Below are 21,486 nucleotides of genomic sequence, written 5' to 3' on the forward strand. Positions count from 1 at the left end.
CGTCACCGGCCGAAATTGGCGCCAGAATTAAAAATAAACAAACAATCATATTTGGAACGTCTCGACAGTCTAATGTTTAGTGCGCTGTCAAACGCATGTGCGTTTCCTCGATGTTTTTAGTGAAATAAGATTATAATTGTGTGTAAGTGAATTGATGTCGAGGTGTATAATGAAGCAGTCGTTGGCTCAGCCGATGACGCCCGTCGCGCCGGTAGCAGAGCCGGTAGCCGTCCCGGTATCGGTGCCGGCCGTGCCCGTGACCGTGACCGCGCCTGTGCCGGAGCCGGCAGCCGTACCGGTATCAGTGGCGCCGGCGGTAGCCACGGTGACCGTCGCCGTGGCTTCTCCGACACCGACCGAACCTAAAACCACAGCCACCACAGGTTCGTTACGATATTAGTTGATAAATAAAGCAAATCTATTTGTAGTATGTTATAAATGGAAATCAGATTTGTGTTTCGTGCACAAATTTCACAACGGCAAACAGTGATCGATTTATGTCTTAGAAAATACAATTAGCACGCGACAGGGGCACGCTCGATTTGCCGTAATAATATATGTGTAGAATAGTAGATATGAATCTGTTAGCTAAACTGCGTGTTAATTACAAATTACAAATCTAGGATCAGTTAGTTAGAAAGTTAGTAGTTCATGCGTGGCGCCGCGCATGGCCAACCGGGTTACCCGATTACGTACAGATAATTTATTTGTATTGTTTATGGCATCACACTCAATCGATTCCTGCCAAGCATGTGGCGATCGAATATCGAGTCGAAATACCCCATCCGGATAAGCTAAGATTCTTGTTGATGTGTTCATGTTTAATTTGCTTTAGGTACCTATATTAAGCATTTAACTTCAAAACGCGTGTTCGCGATTTTACACCAATTTGAGGTTAAGAAATTTGTTTACAAAAGCTTATTGTTAATGTTACCACAACAAATTATAAAGTAAAGAAAAAATAGTGTTCCTCATGGGTCGTTTCGATACGAATAGATTTCATAGTGTAATTAATAGCTTAGACTTTAGTGTTATTCGTTTCATTTTCACGACTTTTCTGTCCTTTTCCAGCTTCCTTCTCATAATATCAGTAATGTGGCGAAAATTATAAATATTCTAACAATAAATTAGAATGTTATTTTATAACATCGACCTACCTAAAAATGATTTACATGTTATTTTTATGAATTTACGCCACATCACTTAGCCAGGGGTGGAATTGGCAATTAGACTAAAAGATAATAATTTTCAACCCCACTGACGCTCAACGATGGGTCTTAATGTTACCTACTTAAAATAGTCATATATGAGTGATGTTATGACTAACCTTTAACTAGCTTGTGAATACATTTTTCCTCAGCCACCCGTTGACCACGAACGCTGTAAAGGTTTCGAAATGCCGGGATGTATTTTAAATTCATTATACGCGATATAGTCCATCTAAACAGTTTTATTTAATCAATAACTATCGCGGTAACGGAAGACAACTTTAAAATACATTGCAAATATTAGTCAGTTGTGTCGCGACGACGGTGCGTCATTTGCGTTGAAAATAAATTTGAAACAGGATTTTAACCCTTTCGGTCCTGGTCTATGTTTACCTACTTGTTAAATTTTGATATAGTTCAAGTTCAAGTTCTTTATTTGGCCAAGTAACAAAAAAACGTTACATCTAGCGAGTCAAATACAGGTCATTGCTAAAACTAATCATGCAATGTCTTAAGTCGGTACCGTAATAGCTTGAGAAATGCCCTTCGTCTGTGTAGTTATATGAACGTTCAAATTTGAATCATCAGTTCAGTTCCTATTTGTATTCTAACCTAAGACACATTAGGCATTCTTACAAAGACCAGGGGCGCTTCTTAATTTATTGTACTTTAAATAGGGTTGCCAGGCCTCAAAACTTCTCACCCTGACTTAAGGTGCTAATATTTTGATCAAACGCTACATAACATTTTTGTGCACGTAAAAGTTTGACTAGCCTGGGCCTTAAAATGCCGGGTAATCTCTCTCACCCGGCAACCCTACAAATCCACCCCGTATCGCACTAACTATCCACCTCCCTAACTCTTTCTCCTGTCTCTTCTCTTGACGCCAACGTTGACCGCCAGGTGTCCGCACAGACGCACCAGCCTCCACCAACAAGCTTAATGTCCACGCCAAGGAGTTCACCATGGCCAAGCCCTCCGATCAGCAGAATCGGTGAGTTTATTGAACTTTACCATAGAGAAATAAAGACAAGAGTGCTGACTCCATACATCAGTTCAGACTATTAATTTCAGTGTCTACATCTAGCATCGAGTGGCGGAACTATCAGTACTGCAACTTATCTCAACAGCATAAGACTTTCCGGTCGGTGCTACATCTATTGTCAAGTAGCAGTACTGATAGTTCCGCTACTCGATGCTAGATGCTAATAGTCTTTTTGGTACTAAAACTGATGTATGGAGTGAGCACTCTGTATTTTTTTTTCTATGACTTTACATACCAGTAGACCTACCGTAAACGTCTGAAATTGCAATGGGGAAGGTAATTATCAAAGGTTATTAATAATATAAATGGCGACCCGCCCCGGCTTCGCACGGGTTAACAAATTATGCATAAACCTTCCTCTTGAATCACTCTATCTATTAAAAGGCGCATGAAAATCCGTTGCGTAGTTTTAAAGGTCTAAGCATACATAGGGACAGACAGACAGCGGGAAGCGGCTTTGTTTTATACTATGTAATGTAATGTACCTAGTGATAATTGGCGCGAGCTTAATGCTGTTTTCCCTATTTCTAGTTTTGTTATATGAGATTTTGTCGTCCCTCATTTCTTTTTTAATTTTATGTCTTATTTATTATTTCCATGATTTTTTTAGTTATTATTTTAACTCGTCTCTAGGTCTCTACATGTATTAGGCATATCCAGATATATGATATGACAGATGAATGACAAAACCCAGCCGGCTGTAACGTTATCCGCAGATTCAACCCGTTCCAATCCTGCGACCATAATATCGATTGGCATTGACAAAATTATTTATACCTTCGTGTTTAGGATGTAAGTGTATTAATTATCCTATCACGATAATAATATGATATAGGCCCAATTTACACATTGATTAGTGTTAAGTGCGAGTTCATATATTTGTTAGACTCATACCACACTAACTTTGCATAAGCTTGGCACTCTTGGCAGTAACAATACAGCTCCATACTTGACGTAGCACTTTGCATTAAAACATAGCGTGGCCGACTCTACTTGCGTTTACCACTAAACTTTGTTTGAATATTTCAATTTGTCTAACTGTAGATCTAACTGTCATTGTAGTCCACCAAAATTGGTACGAAAGCAGGATGATTCGGCAATAAATTGGCCAAACGAATCGTCATTATTAGCAGAGAGTAGATTAATTGAAATTGTATCAACCCTGCCTTATACCTAGGGCTTGCAATTCGAATATTCGAATATTCGAATTTGTCGAATATTCGACCTGTTTTGATATTCGAATATTCGGCCGCTCAGGTTTCGAATATTCGAATATTTTTTATTACTATAAAAAATCTATGTCATCCGCTGTAGTTACAGTTTCTGTGTGTTTTACGGGTATTTACAGTGAATGAGGAACGGTAGGTACCCAAATACGAAGGATATAATATTTTTACTGTATTCCTCTCGATAGACTTCGTGAATACAGTGAAACCTAACTCAATTTAAAAGAAAACGAAATCAAAAAGTATGTTATTTTTACGGTGCGTAAGTTTTAAGTTAAAGGGTCATTCTGTTTATTCAGTACAAGCGTACGTTAAGCGAATTTTTGAAGTCTAAACCTTGCCATTTATCGCAATTCTCAAAATTAATCATACCAAACCTGCCCAACTTGGTAATCTAACCATGCACCTTTAGCTGACGAATAATCCACCCAGTGCTCAACTAACTTTTTCCCTTAAATATTCCAATATTATATAATTAACCGACCATTAGGAATAATAACTTGCCAAAACAAATAAAGTCAATAAAGATTCAAAATACAATGAAATTAAAGGCCTTTTTACAGGCCTCTGAGTGATTACAAGTTAATTTAAATCGGAAAATAATTACCTACTAAAAAAAATATCTTACATACCTAGGTGTTTGGATGGTTAGTTATATTATTTCACGCAACGACGCATTTATAATAAGTTTTATCTAGAAATATTAAATACGTTTAATTTTGGCGTTTTACTTGTTTTTATACATAAATGTGGGCATCTTATAAATAGTAGGATGATAAAATCTAGTCAATTAAGTGGATTTCTGCCAAATATCCTTAGTTTTAGCAATATGTGAAAAAAGCTTTTGAATAAAACGATAATAAATCGATTTCTCGTTCCTTTTCTCATTTTTTATAATATTCGAATAATTATTCGAATATTCGAATACGTCGTCAGAAAAAGTCGAATATTCGAATATCTGAAAGTTTCGAATATTTGCAAGCCCTACTTATACCAATGTAGGAAGAAACTAAATATCGGACCCAGTCGACATTCAAACTGTGCCACAAACCACAATCCTCCTAAAACATATATCATACTTGATGAATATACTATGTCTCTCTGACACAGTGAGTAATTTCGTAATATGTCTTGTTCTGTATCAGGAATCTCATTACAACCCTTCTCTACCTACTTGGCAGATAACTCTACCAGAAACGTGTACACGATTAGAACAACGTCCCTTTGACGTATGCTGACGTAATGCCGTGCAATGAGTTATGTCACTCTCATCAACGACTCGACGTCAACATTGGCACGATTTGTGGCATATATCAGTCTTTCCATCTCGACTATTTAGCCCCGAGATTGTATGATAGGAAATGGCGAGTTAAGAGGTCGTTGGCTTAAGTTATTATTTCCTTTTTGTGTTAAATCTTAAATGGTAAGAAAGTCGACGCGTAATCGTATAGTTTTTGAGCAGTAAAAACAGTGAGAGAGTTTGATATAGTACCTATAGCTCAATGTGTACGGGGTGCAATTGGTGCTGCACTGGATTGTTTTACTGTAAGGGTCTCCCCAGACCAGATATATAGACGCGGAATTGGCATAAGCCGATAGGAAAAAGCTTTATGTCTACGCAAAAAGATGCGAGTCGATCCTAACGACGACTTTTTTGCTCTTATTGCGCAGACAAAGCTTTTTCCTATCGGCTTATGCCGATTCTGCGTCGATATATGTAGAAAGATCCTAAGAATCCTAATCTAATAGTACCAAATACGTTCCCATGAAAATTGTCCCAGGCATCAAAATTGCCTGAGCGCTAATTTACTGCGACCTTGCAGCGATAGTTTGTTTTTCGTCAAGCCAAAGCGGTAGTAATCCAGTTCGTTGGCGCCGCTCCAAAGCAGGCAAAACACCGCGCGTCTGCTTACCTATCAGTAGTAGTTTTTGTTATCACTTTGTTTCGCGCCGCGCTCACGACCGCGCGCGCCCGTGGCCGATCCGCGTCCGCGCCGCCCAGACCACGCACGCCCGCCTTCCCGACCGAACACGACCTACGAACGACCGAAACTTGAACTCTACGACCTTCATCTTTGGAGCTGGATTACCGAAACAAGCTCTCAGGGAAGCGTATAAGCTCTTTCCGTTTATTTAGACTAGATTCTAATAATAAAGTCGAAGTGTAGTGAAATGAAACGTAATTTCTGTGCGACAGATTGCCAAGTTTGCACAGGGATTGACGCTAATTCTGTGATAAATTTTATTGTGATTCGGGTAAACAAGTGAAGACTTTGACTTTGTTTTGTGACTGAAGAGTGAGTGGAAAAAATTGAAAATGGTGCGCGGGAGGTTTTCTACTTCGGATGTGTGAGTAATGTTTGTAATTTGAATGACTCTTGGTGGTGTATTATGAATTTTTAATGAGTAAGATACTTTTTCGTATACTCTAGTACATTGACCCGATTAATGTTTTTTTATTTAGGACTTATTTCAAAACATAACAAAGAAAAGTAACCACGAAACTTCTGAAAAGGGTTAATACTTCATAGGACGCAATTTTGCTGACTTTACGTGATCGTTTATGGGCTTCTCTGATCTGACAGATGCAAATTACCTTTTAATAATGTCAACCTATGACATTCATACAGAGTAATCTTCACCCATCATCAATTCATCACCTCCATTACTGATTATGATATGGATATTCATCACATCGTGGTTACATCTAGCAAGTGTGTTGTTAACCCATATACATGTGCACAAAAAGACTTTAAAAACAGTAGGATATAATTCTCGCTCAGAAGGAGCTCTCCCGCGAACTCAACCATAATTTCTCCTGTAAATAAACAGCTGGACACCACATTAGCATTTAGCCACATGCTGTTCTGAGAAGTTTTGCTGCGGTTTATAAAATTGTCTATAACGACATGCGATTTCATTTCCTATTATAAATTTTGTTCCAATTTCGATAATCTTAACACGTACCACACTTGAGAATGCGGTAGGCCTGAAACTTCACAAATCCCTAAGAATATTATAAATTCTAATGTAACTTTGTCTGTTACCTTTTCGCCCTAAGACCGTAAGAAACAATTTAGATGATATTTGGTATAGAGGCTAACTGGGTCCCGGGGATGGACATTGGACATAGGTTTTATCACGGAAATCAAGATTTTACGCAGAGTTGCAGACGGAGTCGCGGGTAGAACCTAGTAAATAAATTATTTACACTCGGCTGTTTCGTTATCGTTGTAATTTAAAGGTTTTAAGTACTAAGATTACTTACTTTGAACACTGTAATTGTCTCGTGTTTACCTACACTTAAACACAATGCCACAAAGTACTTGCCTTTGCAAAGTAAATTTCTACAGAGGTAACACGTTCAGTCTAGCAAGGTCTATAAATGTCGAATATACTTATGTATAATGCCTAACAACAATTTAATTGAAGTTGCTGGTCCTAAAGTGTTAATTACGTGGGTAGTTAAAAAATCACGACGTAAAATTTATTGCAGGAATTCATATTACTTAAAAAATGTTTCCATACCGTTTTCCGTCTTCGAGCGAGCGAGGCGAAAAATAGACGAACGAATGAACGAATTCGCTGTAGGCCTTCTGCTACTTTTCACTAGGTTTTACTGTTTAGTGACATTAGCTCACTCTATCGCTGCACTTGCAGTAGTTGCACTCTTGGCTGCCCACCAAAATATTGTCAACAACTGGACTTAACGAAACTCATTCAGAACCAAGCCCATTCATAGTTTGAGCCACCTGAACATAAACATACTGGTCTACAGCATACTTGTATATGTACATACTAATATTGTATAATTTGCTGGGACTAAGGTATACGGACATTTGAGTTCAGATTGCTAGGAAATTAGAAGCCACAAGAACAAAGTTGACGTTTTTGAAGTTAGAATCTGTTACAACAATCATTCTTATTTATACCATACTCCGTACCAGCTTTTGCCCGCGACTTCGCCTGCATACGATGGTGATGATGATTAATAAAATAATAAATATCTTAAGGTGACGGTAGAGGTGGGTAAATTTTCAGATTCTGTCAATTTACCCCATTTCACACACAAGCGCACTTCACGCACACTACCTCACTTTACTGGGACAGGTCATTGACCCATCAAGTTTTTTTAAGATAGCGTTTTGAGTTTAGTGTTAACCACTGACCTCTTTTGAGGAACAGAAACTGTAAAAACGTTCCATTGAAAGAAGAAAGAGAAACAATACATTAAATCTTGCTCTCCTTGTCTGTTCATGTCACACGTGACGTATTTAAATTCTAATTTAATTCATTTGATTGTTAACTATTTTCTGCATATTATGGCTTTGTCGAGATACGCGTTTTGTAAAGTTAAACCGAATAAACCCAGATGTCATTAAGTCAGATGTAAAATGTTATTTACTACTCTATACGGTTATTCATAAGGCGAAAAATCAATTCAATTAAAAATTTAAATAAATAAAGTTTCGGCAGGGTGGAAATTTAATTAAGGCCGACAAAATAAAATTTAATAATATATGTCGGCTGATGTACCCCTAAGATCTTTACAGATTTACTTGTACGAGTATCGTATATTCGCTATTTATTTTGCTATTAAATTTATAAAATTAAAATAAATAATTAAATATTATACTGGCATTCCACCGCTATTATTTCAGTGCTGAACTGATTATCTTCGATCGTAGCCTTGATGATGTAGTTGTACTTACACTTACGGTGGTAGGAGCGGCAATGAACCCCGCGCAGCGTAGAACGAGAGGTGCGTAGGGATAAGTGCATATACATATAATTCTTCGTGCGTCTGTCTGTCTGTCCGTCCGTCTGTCACAGTCTATTTTCTCCGAAACTACTGGACCAATTCAGTTGAAATTTGGCACACATATGTAAATTTGGCACACAAATGTAAATTTGTGACCCAAAGATGGACGTGTAACGTAAATAAAATGTATTTTAGAGAATTTGAAATACGGTAGCCATTTTTGGGGGGGGGGTAAATGAAAAAATTAAAAAATATGTTTTTTAAACTATATAGTGTTACATATCAAATAAAAGAGCTCATTGTAAGAATCTCAAAGATATATTTTTTTTATAATTTTAGGATTAATAGTTCAGCAGTTATTCATGAAAATAGGCAAAAAATGATCATTCTCCGCCCACTTTCTCCGAAACAACTGGATCTAAAATTTTGAAAAAAATACACAAAGTAGTTCTTTATAGTGATGGGTAGGACATCAATTTAAAATGAGTTTGTATGAGTACCTCATTTTCTAAAATGAGGTGTTACAATGTCTTACATCAAATGAGGTGAGGTACTAGCATATTTTCAGCGTCGACTATTCCATTAATTCCAACGGCGACAAAAATATTTAATGTATATACATATTTATGTATTCATCACTTCCTTTATTAATAAATAAATAGTAACATTTAATTTGGAGTGCAATTCTGGAGGTTAAGAATAGAACTTTTAGGAGAAAGATAATTTTAGAATCAAGTAAAATGAATAGAGGAGTGAAGTAAGACATTTTTGCGGTACGAAGTACTGCGACAAATTAACAAAATGAGTGGTACAAATGAGGTGCCTCACGAGTGAGCGACTCGACACTAGTTCTTTACCTATATATGTCAGGAAAATCTATAAGAAATGTGCAGTCAAGCGTGAGACGGACTTAATATACGGAACCCTTAGAATGCGAGTCCGACTCGCACTTGTTTTTGTTTAGCTCTTATTAGGTTTAAAGAGTTTTATGAGTGAAAAAAGAAGTTTTTTGTTTTATGTGCCCGCGTTATTGCCGATCAATTGTGTTTTAAACGATAATTAGACAAAAAAACTTGTTTTTCACCCAACGAATATAGATCCCCATGACACATCTTCCAAGTCGCCTTTGGATAGGCTTGATTTTAAAAATAATTGAAATAATGTTCTATATCATTCATACTTGCAAAAAAAGACTAAAAATAATTTACGTGACCAATGCTTATTATTAGTAAATATCTTACAATTTAATATCTGATATATCACACGATACAAAAAAATGGCCGCAAAGTTAAAAGTTTATTTATTTACGTTACTAGTCCATCTTTGGATCACCGACTCTTTGTCATATGTGAAAAATGTGTACCAAATTTCAATTGAATTAGTCTATTAGGGGCAGACACACGAGTGATCTTAAAAGGGATTTTTTTCTTGAATGATTTGTATGTACTTACCCCAACGCACCTCACGTTCCACGCGGCGCAGCGTAATCAGTAAGTACCTAATAATTAGTGTCCGACCGAAACACAAATTCCTGTATATATAAATATTGTTGTCCTACTTGCTCCCCAACTTTTGGTCTTTGTCACATAGTTTAGTTTCATAATACGAAGTACTATTTCGTATGTTTCGGCCAGGCCGAAAGATTCGGCCGTTTTTTGGCCGAAACCGAAACTACGGCCGAAACATGATTTTATGGCCGAAACTGGCCGAAACCGAAACCGAAACCGAATCTTCGGTCGGAAACTACGAATAATCACAATGGTCTTAAGTACCACAGACCCTACTGTCGCTTAAGTCCTTTATGACAATCTCTGCCTATTAGAACTTATAAAAAAAAAGAAACCGAGTAATTATATCCAACTACCGAACCTGCTTACAAATTTTCTCGAGATATTTGAGAAATGTGATATGCAAAGGAGAACATTCGAACAAACGAAAGTATTTTTGCCCAAGCTGAAACGGAGACCTTCGCCTACGCTCGGTCAGTGATGGTTTAGGTACAGTCAGCTGCAGGTCACCCCTGCATAGAAGATTGTATGCAGGGGTGGTACCTTTTCTCTGCAGCTGACTGTACACCTATAAAAATTGTTGTACCTGCTGCAATTTTATACCGGTACCGTACTTTATATTTCAACAGGTATAGTACCTTCAAAACGAAGCGGTATTGATAAATAATAACGGTACCGTACCGCCTATAAATAATAATAATAATTCAGCCTATATACAGGGTGGTCCAAACCTTGACGTCCAAAAATTTTTTTTTAGATTCCTCACGTCGTGGGCTATCAGAATATACCCCATGTATGTTAGCCGATTTTTCGTAGTTATCGAGTTATGATTTTTTTTTACTTTTAACTTTTCATATGAAATTCCGGGGTTCCCATACAGAGTGGCTAAAAAATAACTGCATTTCCGTTGCCAGGGAGGTTTTGGGATTATACTGAGCAACTTTTACAATGGGGCCAACCCCGAAACCGCGAAAAAAAATTACCCTTCCATAAAAAAAGGAATAGCCAAAATGTATAAAAAGCCAATTTTTTTTTCGCGATTTCGGGGTTGGTCCCATAATAAAAGTTGCTCAGTATAATCCCAACACCTCCCTGGCAACGGAATGCAGTTATTCTTCAGCCACTCTGTATGGGAACCCCGGAATTTCATAGGAATAAGAATAAGAATAGAATAAGAATAAGAATTGTTTATTGCCACATACATGAACATAAAATAGAGTTAGAATTACTTACATAATAAAATAAAACAGTTGTTATCATATACAAAACAAAAGTGAGAAGATCTTTGTATTAGGCAAAGGGTTCCAGTCTCAGCGTGTGCCGGGCCTAGGTGCCCGGCGCTGGTTTTCAGACCGGTCGGTCCCAGACTAAGGACGGTCGGAGAATATTACCTACATAGGAAAAGTTAAAAGCTTAAAAAATCATAACTTGAAAAGTACGAAAAATCGGCTAACATACATATGGGGTACATTATGATAGCCCACGATTTTTGGACGTCACGGTTTGGACCACCCTGTATAGACAATAATCTCAACGCTAGCCCAATGCGGATTGGGGACTTCACACACAGCTTTGAATTTCTTCGCAAATGTATGCACTACGAGTATGCAGGTTTCCTCACGATGTTTCCTCCTTCACCGAAAAGCTAGTGGTAAATATCAAATGATATTTCGTACATAAGTTCCGAAAAACTCATTGGTACGAGCCAGGATACCAATGAGTTTTTCCTTACCGCTTATACCGTAAAGAAATAATGCAGTCTCTGCTTTGCACGATTATTGTGTGGACATAATTCTTATAATCACCGAAACATACATACCTCTACGCACAGAATGTCATTGAAATAAAACATTGTTTTTTATAGTAAATTAATATAACATTCGATTTATACACATAACAATAAGCAGGCCAGGCCGCAGCGATATTGGCCTGTAAGCTTCATCTCGGTCTCCAAATCCGCAAAACTCGCTGGTACTAAATGCTGGTCTTGCCGTTATTAATTATCTTGATTCTTGAAGATTATCAGAACAGCACGTTACGTAATCGCATACATAGACGGAACGAACGTCAACAAAGTAGGTGTAGACACTGCAAGTCTTTAGGTATTAAACGAATTACGCTTCGTATTAATAGATGAGTAATATTTAAATGAACATATAATATTCTCTAACATAAATACAAGATTACAATTAATTGACATCAAAAGTCATTGACGTACAGAAGTCATATACATTTTTATAATGACGCAAAATTGATACCAGCATAATGAAAATCAATCCCAATCAGTAAAACGAGTCTTTAAACTTTTTTCATTTTAAGCGGGTTTTGAAGGAACAAGTTACTTAAATTCGATTGTAATCGTATTGTTTTAGGATAATTTACTGCTGTTTTCGACCGTTACGACCCGTAAATAACAACAACTCACATTTAAAATTTGACTGGAGCTCGACGTGATTATATTTATTTACCCTATTTTATGAAATACAATTTATCTACTGGTATACATTTTCGTATGCGTATATGATGAAATGTCTTTATTAATGTCAAAAACGAGCTATGACGACGTACAGGTCTGCTTCGATGCAAGGCCAACGGCCATCTGACTCGAAGAAGAGTTTTGAGTGATGTCGTCAATGTATGGAAATTATACGAAAGTTTACATTTGGGATTGAATTTCTGTGTTGTATTTGTGAGTAAAAATATAAGTAGATAATAATCTGGTAGTTTAGTTATCTAGCCTTCAAAATCCCACAACAACTCAATTACTGTCAAAGACAAAACTGTAATGCGTCTTGCTCAAACGGAACTCCATATTTTGATTTTTGGACACTTTTAGTGTCGATTTGTAGAGAATTACAGGAAATAAAAAAAAATATGGCGTGAAGAGCCGGTACACGGCTTCTTCGTGAACATATTTACGTATAATTTAATGCAGTTATTAATCATTCATTGAACAAATTGATTGCACAAAGTGAGGTCTAAATCGAAAACGTCATATACCGTCCCCTTAATGACCTTCCTCGGGTCTCAACCTATCTCGATACCAATTATCAAATCGGTTCAGCGGTTTGAGCCTGAAGAGGTTACTTTTGCATTTATTAGTTGGAATAATCTAAACCTATTGGTTCACCGTCACACAGCACCGTCCCCAAATCTCATGTAGCTTTTGCCACCTACATATATTCTATAGATAAGTAGTTACACTTAGGGCTACCATCACGGCACTGGGACCCATCTGTGGGGTTGCAGCCAAAAAATATACATGACTCTCCCCAAAACAGCTCATTAATATAGGAGACAGTTGTTGTAGCTCAATTCCGAAACATAAACCCGTTTTGGCAACTTTGCTACCGGACATTAGAAAACATATCTAAGTCAAACGGTCTCTGAGAAAAACACATTTACCGATTTGCATGGCAAGACCGGAGTGATCCCATAAGTGTTCCGCGAACAAAGTACAAAACACTAAAAAGCCTAATAGATATCAAAAGCAGCCCGCCTTCTCCTTGAAACGATTACCCAGTTATTTCAGTTCCACATTTGTCCATAGTTTTAAATTGGTACCAACAGTCATGCGTCATGTTCACTAATCACTCCTATGATGTTCGCTGTCGTTATCCTACACCAAGGCCGTTTCGCCAGACCGAAGTCAGCCGATTGTCTGTAACAATGACTTATTTATTTGCATGTGAAATTAATGATTTTGTTTACTTAATGAAACTACGTGCTACCTAAAAGTGTGAGCCGATCCATTGAATTCAGCAGATACATATTTTGAATCGGACATAGTAGGTATTGAACAGGTATTTTCGTCCGACGCTTTGCGTTTAGATGCGATATGATACCTATACACCGTGTTTTTATTGAATTCCGTTAACTTCGGGGTATTGTTAAGTACGTTTAAGAGAACTAAACGGCATAGTTGATTTAAAAAAAAATGTTTTTGCTTTTTTTACAAAAAAATAACAAGTTTAAAAAATAATTAAATGTAGCATATAGCGTTGTTGTAACACGGGCATTACATTTAACTCAACCAAACAATTGAAATCTGTGACATATCAATGTCATTTGGAACGTCGATCGACCGAGATTGTACTTAAGTTTAGTAGCAAATGTATGAACTCATTCTAAACACTAATCAATATGTAAACCAGCCCTAAGGCAAGTGTACACGCTTGTAGAGGCCTTATAGGAAAAAAATAAATTATTGATTATCTCCGAAATGGAGTTAATTAGAATATCGGTGTCTTTGCGAAAGTTACTTGATTTAAGCTCAGGAATGCACCCTTGAAATTAACGGAAATCAAAAAAACACGGTGTATATTATGGACGAAGCTATGCTATCAAAATATTTTCCTGTATAACAGGTTTTTAATGTAGGTACTTATTCGGATAGATGATCTGCAAGAATGTTACAGGCGGTTTCAGTATACTGAATTTCATGTTTTAGTTAATGACAAGCAGTCGGCAACAGCATCCTAATTTGTCTTCCGCGATGTCCAAAACGCAGTCATATTTAGTTGCATACAGTTCCTTAATGTATCTCGTCTATAAAACGAAATTAGCGAGACGATGCGATGTCGAAAAGTACCTAATCTTCAAAAACTGTGGAATGAACCTGCGGAAATGCCTGCGGTAGTTCCGGACTGATACGACCTTCAAGAAAAGAGAGAACTCCCATCTTAAAGGCCGGCAACGCAGTTACAACCCAGTGATCCGTCTGCTCGTTTGCCTCCTATATCATAAAAAAGGCATTTTCAGCAGAATTTGCACGTTAAAGTATCAAGGACTGTTTCGTACAGAGTACAGATATGCTTGGGTGCATGCGAGTATGAATTTTTATGCTTGAATACGTATCTTCTCTTTGCGAAGCCTTTATATCGGTTTATTGCATGTCGCTATGCGTTCACGAAATGAGCCAAATACGGGTTTCATGAACCCGCTTTTTTCAAGTTTGATAGGCAGGCAGATTTCACGTTTTACTGTTAGGTTTTAACATATTAACAGCGCCGATATAGCTTTGTGACATGTAACGCAACGCCAAACCACAAAAGCAATTGAGATAAGTGCGTAATGTTTAAATAAAAACACGACTTATTTTCCTCCTACATATTTTAATGTATATTTTACTACACCTCTACGTTCTTGTGTATCTTTATCGTCATGAAAATTCACACACACTACATGGGGCTTTAGTCCTAAAGGGCAGAAAACGATATTTCACCTTCTCTATCGCTCGAATATGCAAGAGCGATAGAGAAGCAGATAACGAAATTTTGATTTTCGATGTTCGCAGCAGGTATACTGCCTCTTGACTCAAAGTTCCTCAGTATATGTAAACCTAAAATAATTCACCGCCAACGAAAAGGATTCGTCCTTTGCATCCACTAGCACAGAATAAATAATAGTACCTACTAGCCACTAGGTTGCTATGACGTAGACTCAGTGGCGGATTTCCCATAAGGCACAGTAGGCTCGAGCCTAGGGCGGCGAGATATTAGGGGCGGCAAATTGTGGCAAAAAATCGCTGATGATAACAAGAAATAACACAAAATTATTCATATATAGGCAACGAATTCTCAAAAAAAGGTATAGAGAGAAATGCTTGGAACACAATTTTTGACTTCGTAACTTTGTTTGAACTACTTAGGAGGTGAACATATCAAAAGTCCCCGGCCGTAGCTAATGAGCCGGGGAAAGAGGGAGATTTGAAGGTCCCATTTTTCGCTTATACTTATCTCGGAAACTATGCGTTCTAACGACTGATCATTGTACAAAATGAAAGCTGATTAGATTTGCTACAAGTTTTATTTAGTACAGTTTTTCGATATCATAAGCATCAGCAATCATTGCCGTAGATAAATTACAGTTAAGTCGATCAGCTGATGCTTTTCAGACATCTTGGCGCGAACTAAACTGCGAAATTACCGAGAACTTTGCGAGTGTGGAGTCATACGTCAACGTCGCGATATATTCGCTCAGCGAAGTCGAGCCGCGATTCACGCGCAATAGTCTGAAGGGGGGCTTGTATAGGGCCCTCCACACTCGTGCACGAAGCCGCGAACGCGAGTGTGGAGTCAATTTCGCAGATCTGCTACACTGTTAAAATCTTTCGGGTTCCTTTCCTCGTGAGCACTGTGAATATTATTGATGGAAATTTAATGCAAAATTATAGACATTCAAGAGCGGCTTTCTCAAAAACTAAACAAGATACCTATCGAAAAACTCGACTGTATAAAACTTGTAGCAAATTTAATCAGCTTTCATTTTGTATAATGATCATGTCACAAGGACGCATAGTTTCTAAGATATTATAAGCGAAAAACCGAAAAATGGGACCTTTAAATCAAACCCCCCACCCCCGCTCAAGGGCTACGGCCGGCGACTTTTGATATTTTCACCTCCTAACGAGTCCAAACAAAGTTACTTAGTAAAAAATGTGTCCAAGCATTTCCCTCTATACCTTTTCGTTGCCTGACCTAAATGCAGTCAGTATGATGGGTGCTGATACTGAAAAAGGGGCGGCTACAGGGTCTGAGCCTAGGGCGGCAAAGACTGCAAATCCGCCACTGCGTAGACTGTAGCGCCACTTATCACTTATAGAATTATAGAGCTACAGTCACCTATATTGTTTGCTTTAGTCGTGTTTTGCGGACTAAGCATACTAAGAAATTCCATTTCTTGTTTCGCTGAGCTATGCTTCAAAAATAAAAGACTACGTACTAACAAAACGAACTGTACGTCTATATGAGACTGTTTATCACATTCATCACAAGAGCACGTCATAAAACATACCTATCTACTATATTTACCCATTAGCACAACGTCTTTTAATATAGGTAACTAGGTAACGTGTAATCTGCAGCCTCGTTTACTATTCTGTTTACCGAACGTCTGTTGCTACCTACTTGAGATTTTATTTCGATTCGTCTTTGAGTCGATTAGGCGGACATAAAATTGGAGGCGATTTGGTTTGGCAACCGATCGTAATATTAGTAATAAATATAAATAACATCCGATATAAGCCAGGGTGGTCTAAATTTGGGCGATATTTACTTGGGTTTAATTTTAACACCGATTACTTCATATACTCATGGGCTTTTTTTGTCCTTTTTGGTCGTTCCTTCGATAGCATCGTGTACATATCTGTTTGCCAAACCTGCGGTCGCTGCTCGTAGGAGCTAGATTTTGCCGCCTGGACCGCCTAGTAGAGTGCGCATCGGTTTTGAAGTTCTGGTCTGACGGTTGGAGACGAGCCTGAGGGGTAGGGTAGTACATCAAAGAGAAAAATAGGTTTTTGTACTACTTCGTGGATGTTATTGACATACTTGTTGGCCACGGAGTTTAAACGATCTCAAACAATATACAAACTCTTGTCGAACAACGCCAAGCAAGACGACCGCGAAGCTTGTATTACAAACAAGTACTTACTCAAATGCTACTTGAGTTGAGTGGTCATATTTCTTGTCATATAGCTAACTAAGAGGTTTAATCATACCTAACAAGGTAACGAGTGAGTGGCACAAAGCAGGCCCTCGGATACAGGCCCACAGACAGGACACGCCACTTGTGCCCATTTCACGCGGGACTCTATGCAGGGCTTTAGTTACCGCATGAAAGCATAAATAATATTTTTTGTGCCAAAAACGAAAATCAAAATTTCGTTACCTGTATGCCCCTCTATTGCTACGCTCACGCCTATTTCCCAATACCTGTCTATTTTCCAATCAATACCTCTACCGTCTAATTTCAGTTACTTTTAATTCCGTATTGCATTCGATTAACTAATTTAGTCATCATTTGCCTACCGCTATCACGTCCCCACACTCCATAACAGGTGCTATAACTTTTTAAAAGGCGTTGCAACATTAGATAACCGTTGGTTATACGTCCTTTCTGTTACCATCGCAGACATCGCAGTGTCCATTATTATTTATGAGGGCACCAAAAGACGAGCATTGTGACAATAGTCGTCATCGCACTGTTATTTGTTGCCCGGTTAAATTGAGCTGTTAGGTTCGGTTGATGAATAAAATGACGTGTCAATTTTGTCAGTAGAGTCGGGCCTAAGCTTACTCTGCACAGGCTGTAATAGTGTGGAAGAATCATTAGGACATTATGACATTTATAATAGCAGTTCTGTACTTTGACATGTCTAAGTCGGCGCAAAGTTAGCTGACGGGCCTTGTTTACATTGATGTTTTTCACGACGAAATTAAATTCGATTCAATTCAAATTATTTATATATTTATAAGTAGGAACTTCTTAGATACCTATCATTATCGTTCAGCTTTGGCTCACACTATTAGGCATTGCCTATCCCGTAGGTAACCAAAACAAAAGATAATTAATTACCGACAGCCTTCACTTATATGCATTTGTTTCACATCAAAATGCATTCCTGGGTATGGATATGATACTACATACAAGGAAAAGCTATAGGTATTTAAAATCAGTTTAAATCTTATAATTATTTGCGTAACAGAATAAAAATCTTATTAATTATAATATTAAACTACGTCGAGTCGCGGGAATTGTGTAGATACTTTCACTTTCCTTCGGTTAGGTCATCAGATAAGCCAAAAAAATTGATGACAAGAAATGCTTTTGTTTTAGTTGTAATGAGTTTAAATTATAAGTACATAGTAGTTGTTTTGTGTGTGTATAGGTAAAATGGAACTATTGCGATCTAGTTATCTTGTTGAGTACAGTCGACTTCAATATATGTTTACGTTTTTCGCCTTATTGCAAAGAAGTAAGGTGCAAAAGTGTAAACATATCTCTGACGTCAACTATACATTCTTCCCCGGACCCTCTTCCAGCCGGCTTTTCTGAATGTCTGTAGTGATTTATAAATTCAGATATACAATGTCCATGACCATAGAGGATTTTCCATACAAAAAGAAAGGTGCCATTGACAATACATACGGTTTTTGTGACGTACATAGGATTAGTTTAAAGTGAAATTGAAACCAAAAATTCTTCGGAGGAATTTCTTCTACCCACGGCCACGCAAGGATTTGTCTGTTTTTTATCGTAGGGTAAGTCAAACGTACAGTTTCTAAGCAAAATGTACCTACCTTACTTTTATTGGTTCAGTAAAGTTATACTATGAAGCGTCTATTAATTGCCACCCTTATATCTATCTACTAGCTGTTGCCCGCGACTTCGTACGCGTGGATTTGTATATTCATAATCATATTCATATTCATATTTTATTTATAACGTTAATTACATGTTAGGAGTAAGTACATAAAATAAAATTACATTTCACTAAATGTAAACATACTTAACAACAAATAAAAGCAGAACAGAAATACATATGTCGTGTCGATCATAATTATAAACTTAAAACTAAAATAATTCCATGTTTCGTTAAATAATTTTAAATAGTTACATTAAGGCTTTCTAATAATCCATATTAAAATATCTAAATTAAAAATAACATTTTACAGTGACAGTAATGTCCCATCATGGTCCCATCGAAACAGTGATTTAGACTTTCACATTGTGTGTATGGATCAATGACACCCTGTCGAAGAATTCGTCGATCGTGTACCTAGCAGGCCATCTCCAATAACATTTTTTTAATCTTTCTAGTAAATGTGACATCACTAAGGACATCTCTGATTTCAGCAGGTAACGTGTTGAACAGTCTGACGCCTAAAACACCAAGGGATTTCTTAGCTTTAGCGGTAGTATGGGCCGGTACCAGAATGAGACTTCCACCGCGCGTGCTTCTACCCGACTGCTGCTCACGGGTTTTATAAGAGCTTAGATTGCTTCTTACGTACTTACACGTACTTATTGTTACGTACTTATTGGTGGTTATAAATTCTACCTTAGCTTAGAACATTATGCAGCAAAAGATAGCAGTAGGGACGGTTAATCATTTGTTAATTATTATACAACGCATGAGATTTGTCTTTCACAACCTGGCTACGAAGTTTCAAGCCCCTAACTGAATAAAATTGTTCTCAATATAGTCCACTATTTAATAAAACCTACTACCTAACTACCTATTTACGAAGTTTGAAGTTCCTAGCTTTAAATAAAATTTGAACCCTCTACCAACTCTCAACCCCTGTTTAAACTTTTAGGGGATGAATTTTTAAAAACGCTGAAATTACTTTTCTTGTATTGTAATAATATGTCATTATACAAAGATTCAAGTCCCGTACTTACAAAAAATGTTGACCTTCATACAAATTTTCAACCCCTTTTTCACCTCCTCGGGGGATGAATTTTTAAAAACGCTGAATAGGTTTTTTTGTTTTTTTAATAAAATACCTTTTTACGAAGTTTCAAGTTCCTAGATTTAAATAAAATTTGAACCCTATACAAACTTTCAACCCCTTTTGGACCCTTATAGGGGATGAATTTTTAAAAACGCTGAAATTACTTTTCTCGTATTCTAATAATATGTCATTATACAAAGATTCAAGTCCCGTACTTACAAAAAATGTTGACCTCCATACAAATTTTCAACCCCTTTTTCACCACCTTAAATATTGAATTTTGAAAAACGCTGACAATAGTTTTCTTCTCTTTTAATGAAATAACTTTTTACGTAGTTACAAATTCGTAGCTTAAAATAAAGTTTAAACCCTATACAATCTTTTAACCCCTTTTTAACCATTTTAAGGGATGAATCTTTGAAAACGCTGAAATTACTTTTCTTGAGATCTAATAATATGGCTTTATACAAAGATTCAAGTCCCGCACTCTAAAAAATATTTGATCTTCGTACAAACTTTCAACCCCCTTTTCACCACCTTGGGGGATGAATTTTAAAAAACACTGAAATTAGTTTTGTTGTTGTTTAATTTAATACCTTTTTGCGAAGTTTCAAGGTCCTAGATTAAAATAAAATTTGCACCCCAAGACAAAGTTTCATCCCCTTTTTTACCCCCTTAGGGGTTGAATTTCCTAAAACGTCGCAATTCCTTTTTTTTGTAATCGGCTATTATGCCTATCTAAAAAGTTTCAAAGCATTTGTAATGGATTCAAACTTTCAACCCCTTTTTAACCCTGTTAGGGGATGAATTATTAAAAACACTGAAATTACTTTTCTTATCTTATAATAATATACCCATATACAAAGTTTCAAGTCCCACACTCACAAAAATATTTGATCTCCATACAAACTTTCAACCCCTTTTTCACCACCTTGGGGGATGAATTTTCGAAAACGCTGAAATTAGTTTTCTTATTTTTTTATATAATACATTTTTACAAAGTTTCAAATTCCTAGCTTAAAATAAATCTTGAACCCCATACAACCTTTCATCCCCTTTTTAACCCTTTTAAGGGATGAATTTTTAAAAACGCTGAAATTACTTTTCTTGAGTTCTAATAATATGGCTTTTTACAAAGACTCAAGTCCTGCACTCTCAATCATATTTGATCTCCGTACAAACTTTCAACCCCTTTTTCACCACCTCGGGGGATGAATTTTTAAAAACGCTGAAATAAGTTTTCTTGTTTTTTAATTTAATACTTTTGTGCAAATTTTCAAGGTCCTAGCTTAAAATAAAATTTGCACCCCAAGACAAAGTTTCATCCCCTTTTTTACCCCCTTAGGGGTTGAATTTCCTAAAACGTCGCAATTACTTTATTTTGTAATCGGCTATTATGCCTTTCTAAGAAGTTTCAAAGCATTTGTAATGGATTCAAACTTTCAACCCCTTTTTAACCCTGTTAGGGGATGAAGTTTCAAAAACGCTGAAATTACTTT

General features: G+C 37.0%; 1 protein-coding gene across 3 annotated transcripts in view; it reads left to right on the plus strand.

Moving 5' to 3' along the window:
- Positions 1 to 21,486, plus strand: part of LOC134653151 (CBP80/20-dependent translation initiation factor) — a 34,439-nt gene that overhangs the window by 2,957 nt on the left and 9,996 nt on the right. The window contains exon 3 of one of the 3 annotated variants that reach the window (XM_063508485.1): positions 2,112 to 2,202. In XM_063508485.1, the coding sequence (XP_063364555.1) occupies positions 2,112 to 2,202 (91 nt within the window). Of the gene's footprint in view, positions 1 to 2,111; positions 2,203 to 5,312; positions 5,829 to 21,486 lie in introns of those variants that run through there. The other 2 variants (XM_063508486.1, XM_063508487.1) reach the window with 2 other exon arrangements.

This window comes from Cydia amplana, chromosome 12 (assembly GCF_948474715.1).
Source record: "Cydia amplana chromosome 12, ilCydAmpl1.1, whole genome shotgun sequence".
Taxonomy (NCBI): Eukaryota; Metazoa; Arthropoda; class Insecta; order Lepidoptera; family Tortricidae; genus Cydia; species Cydia amplana.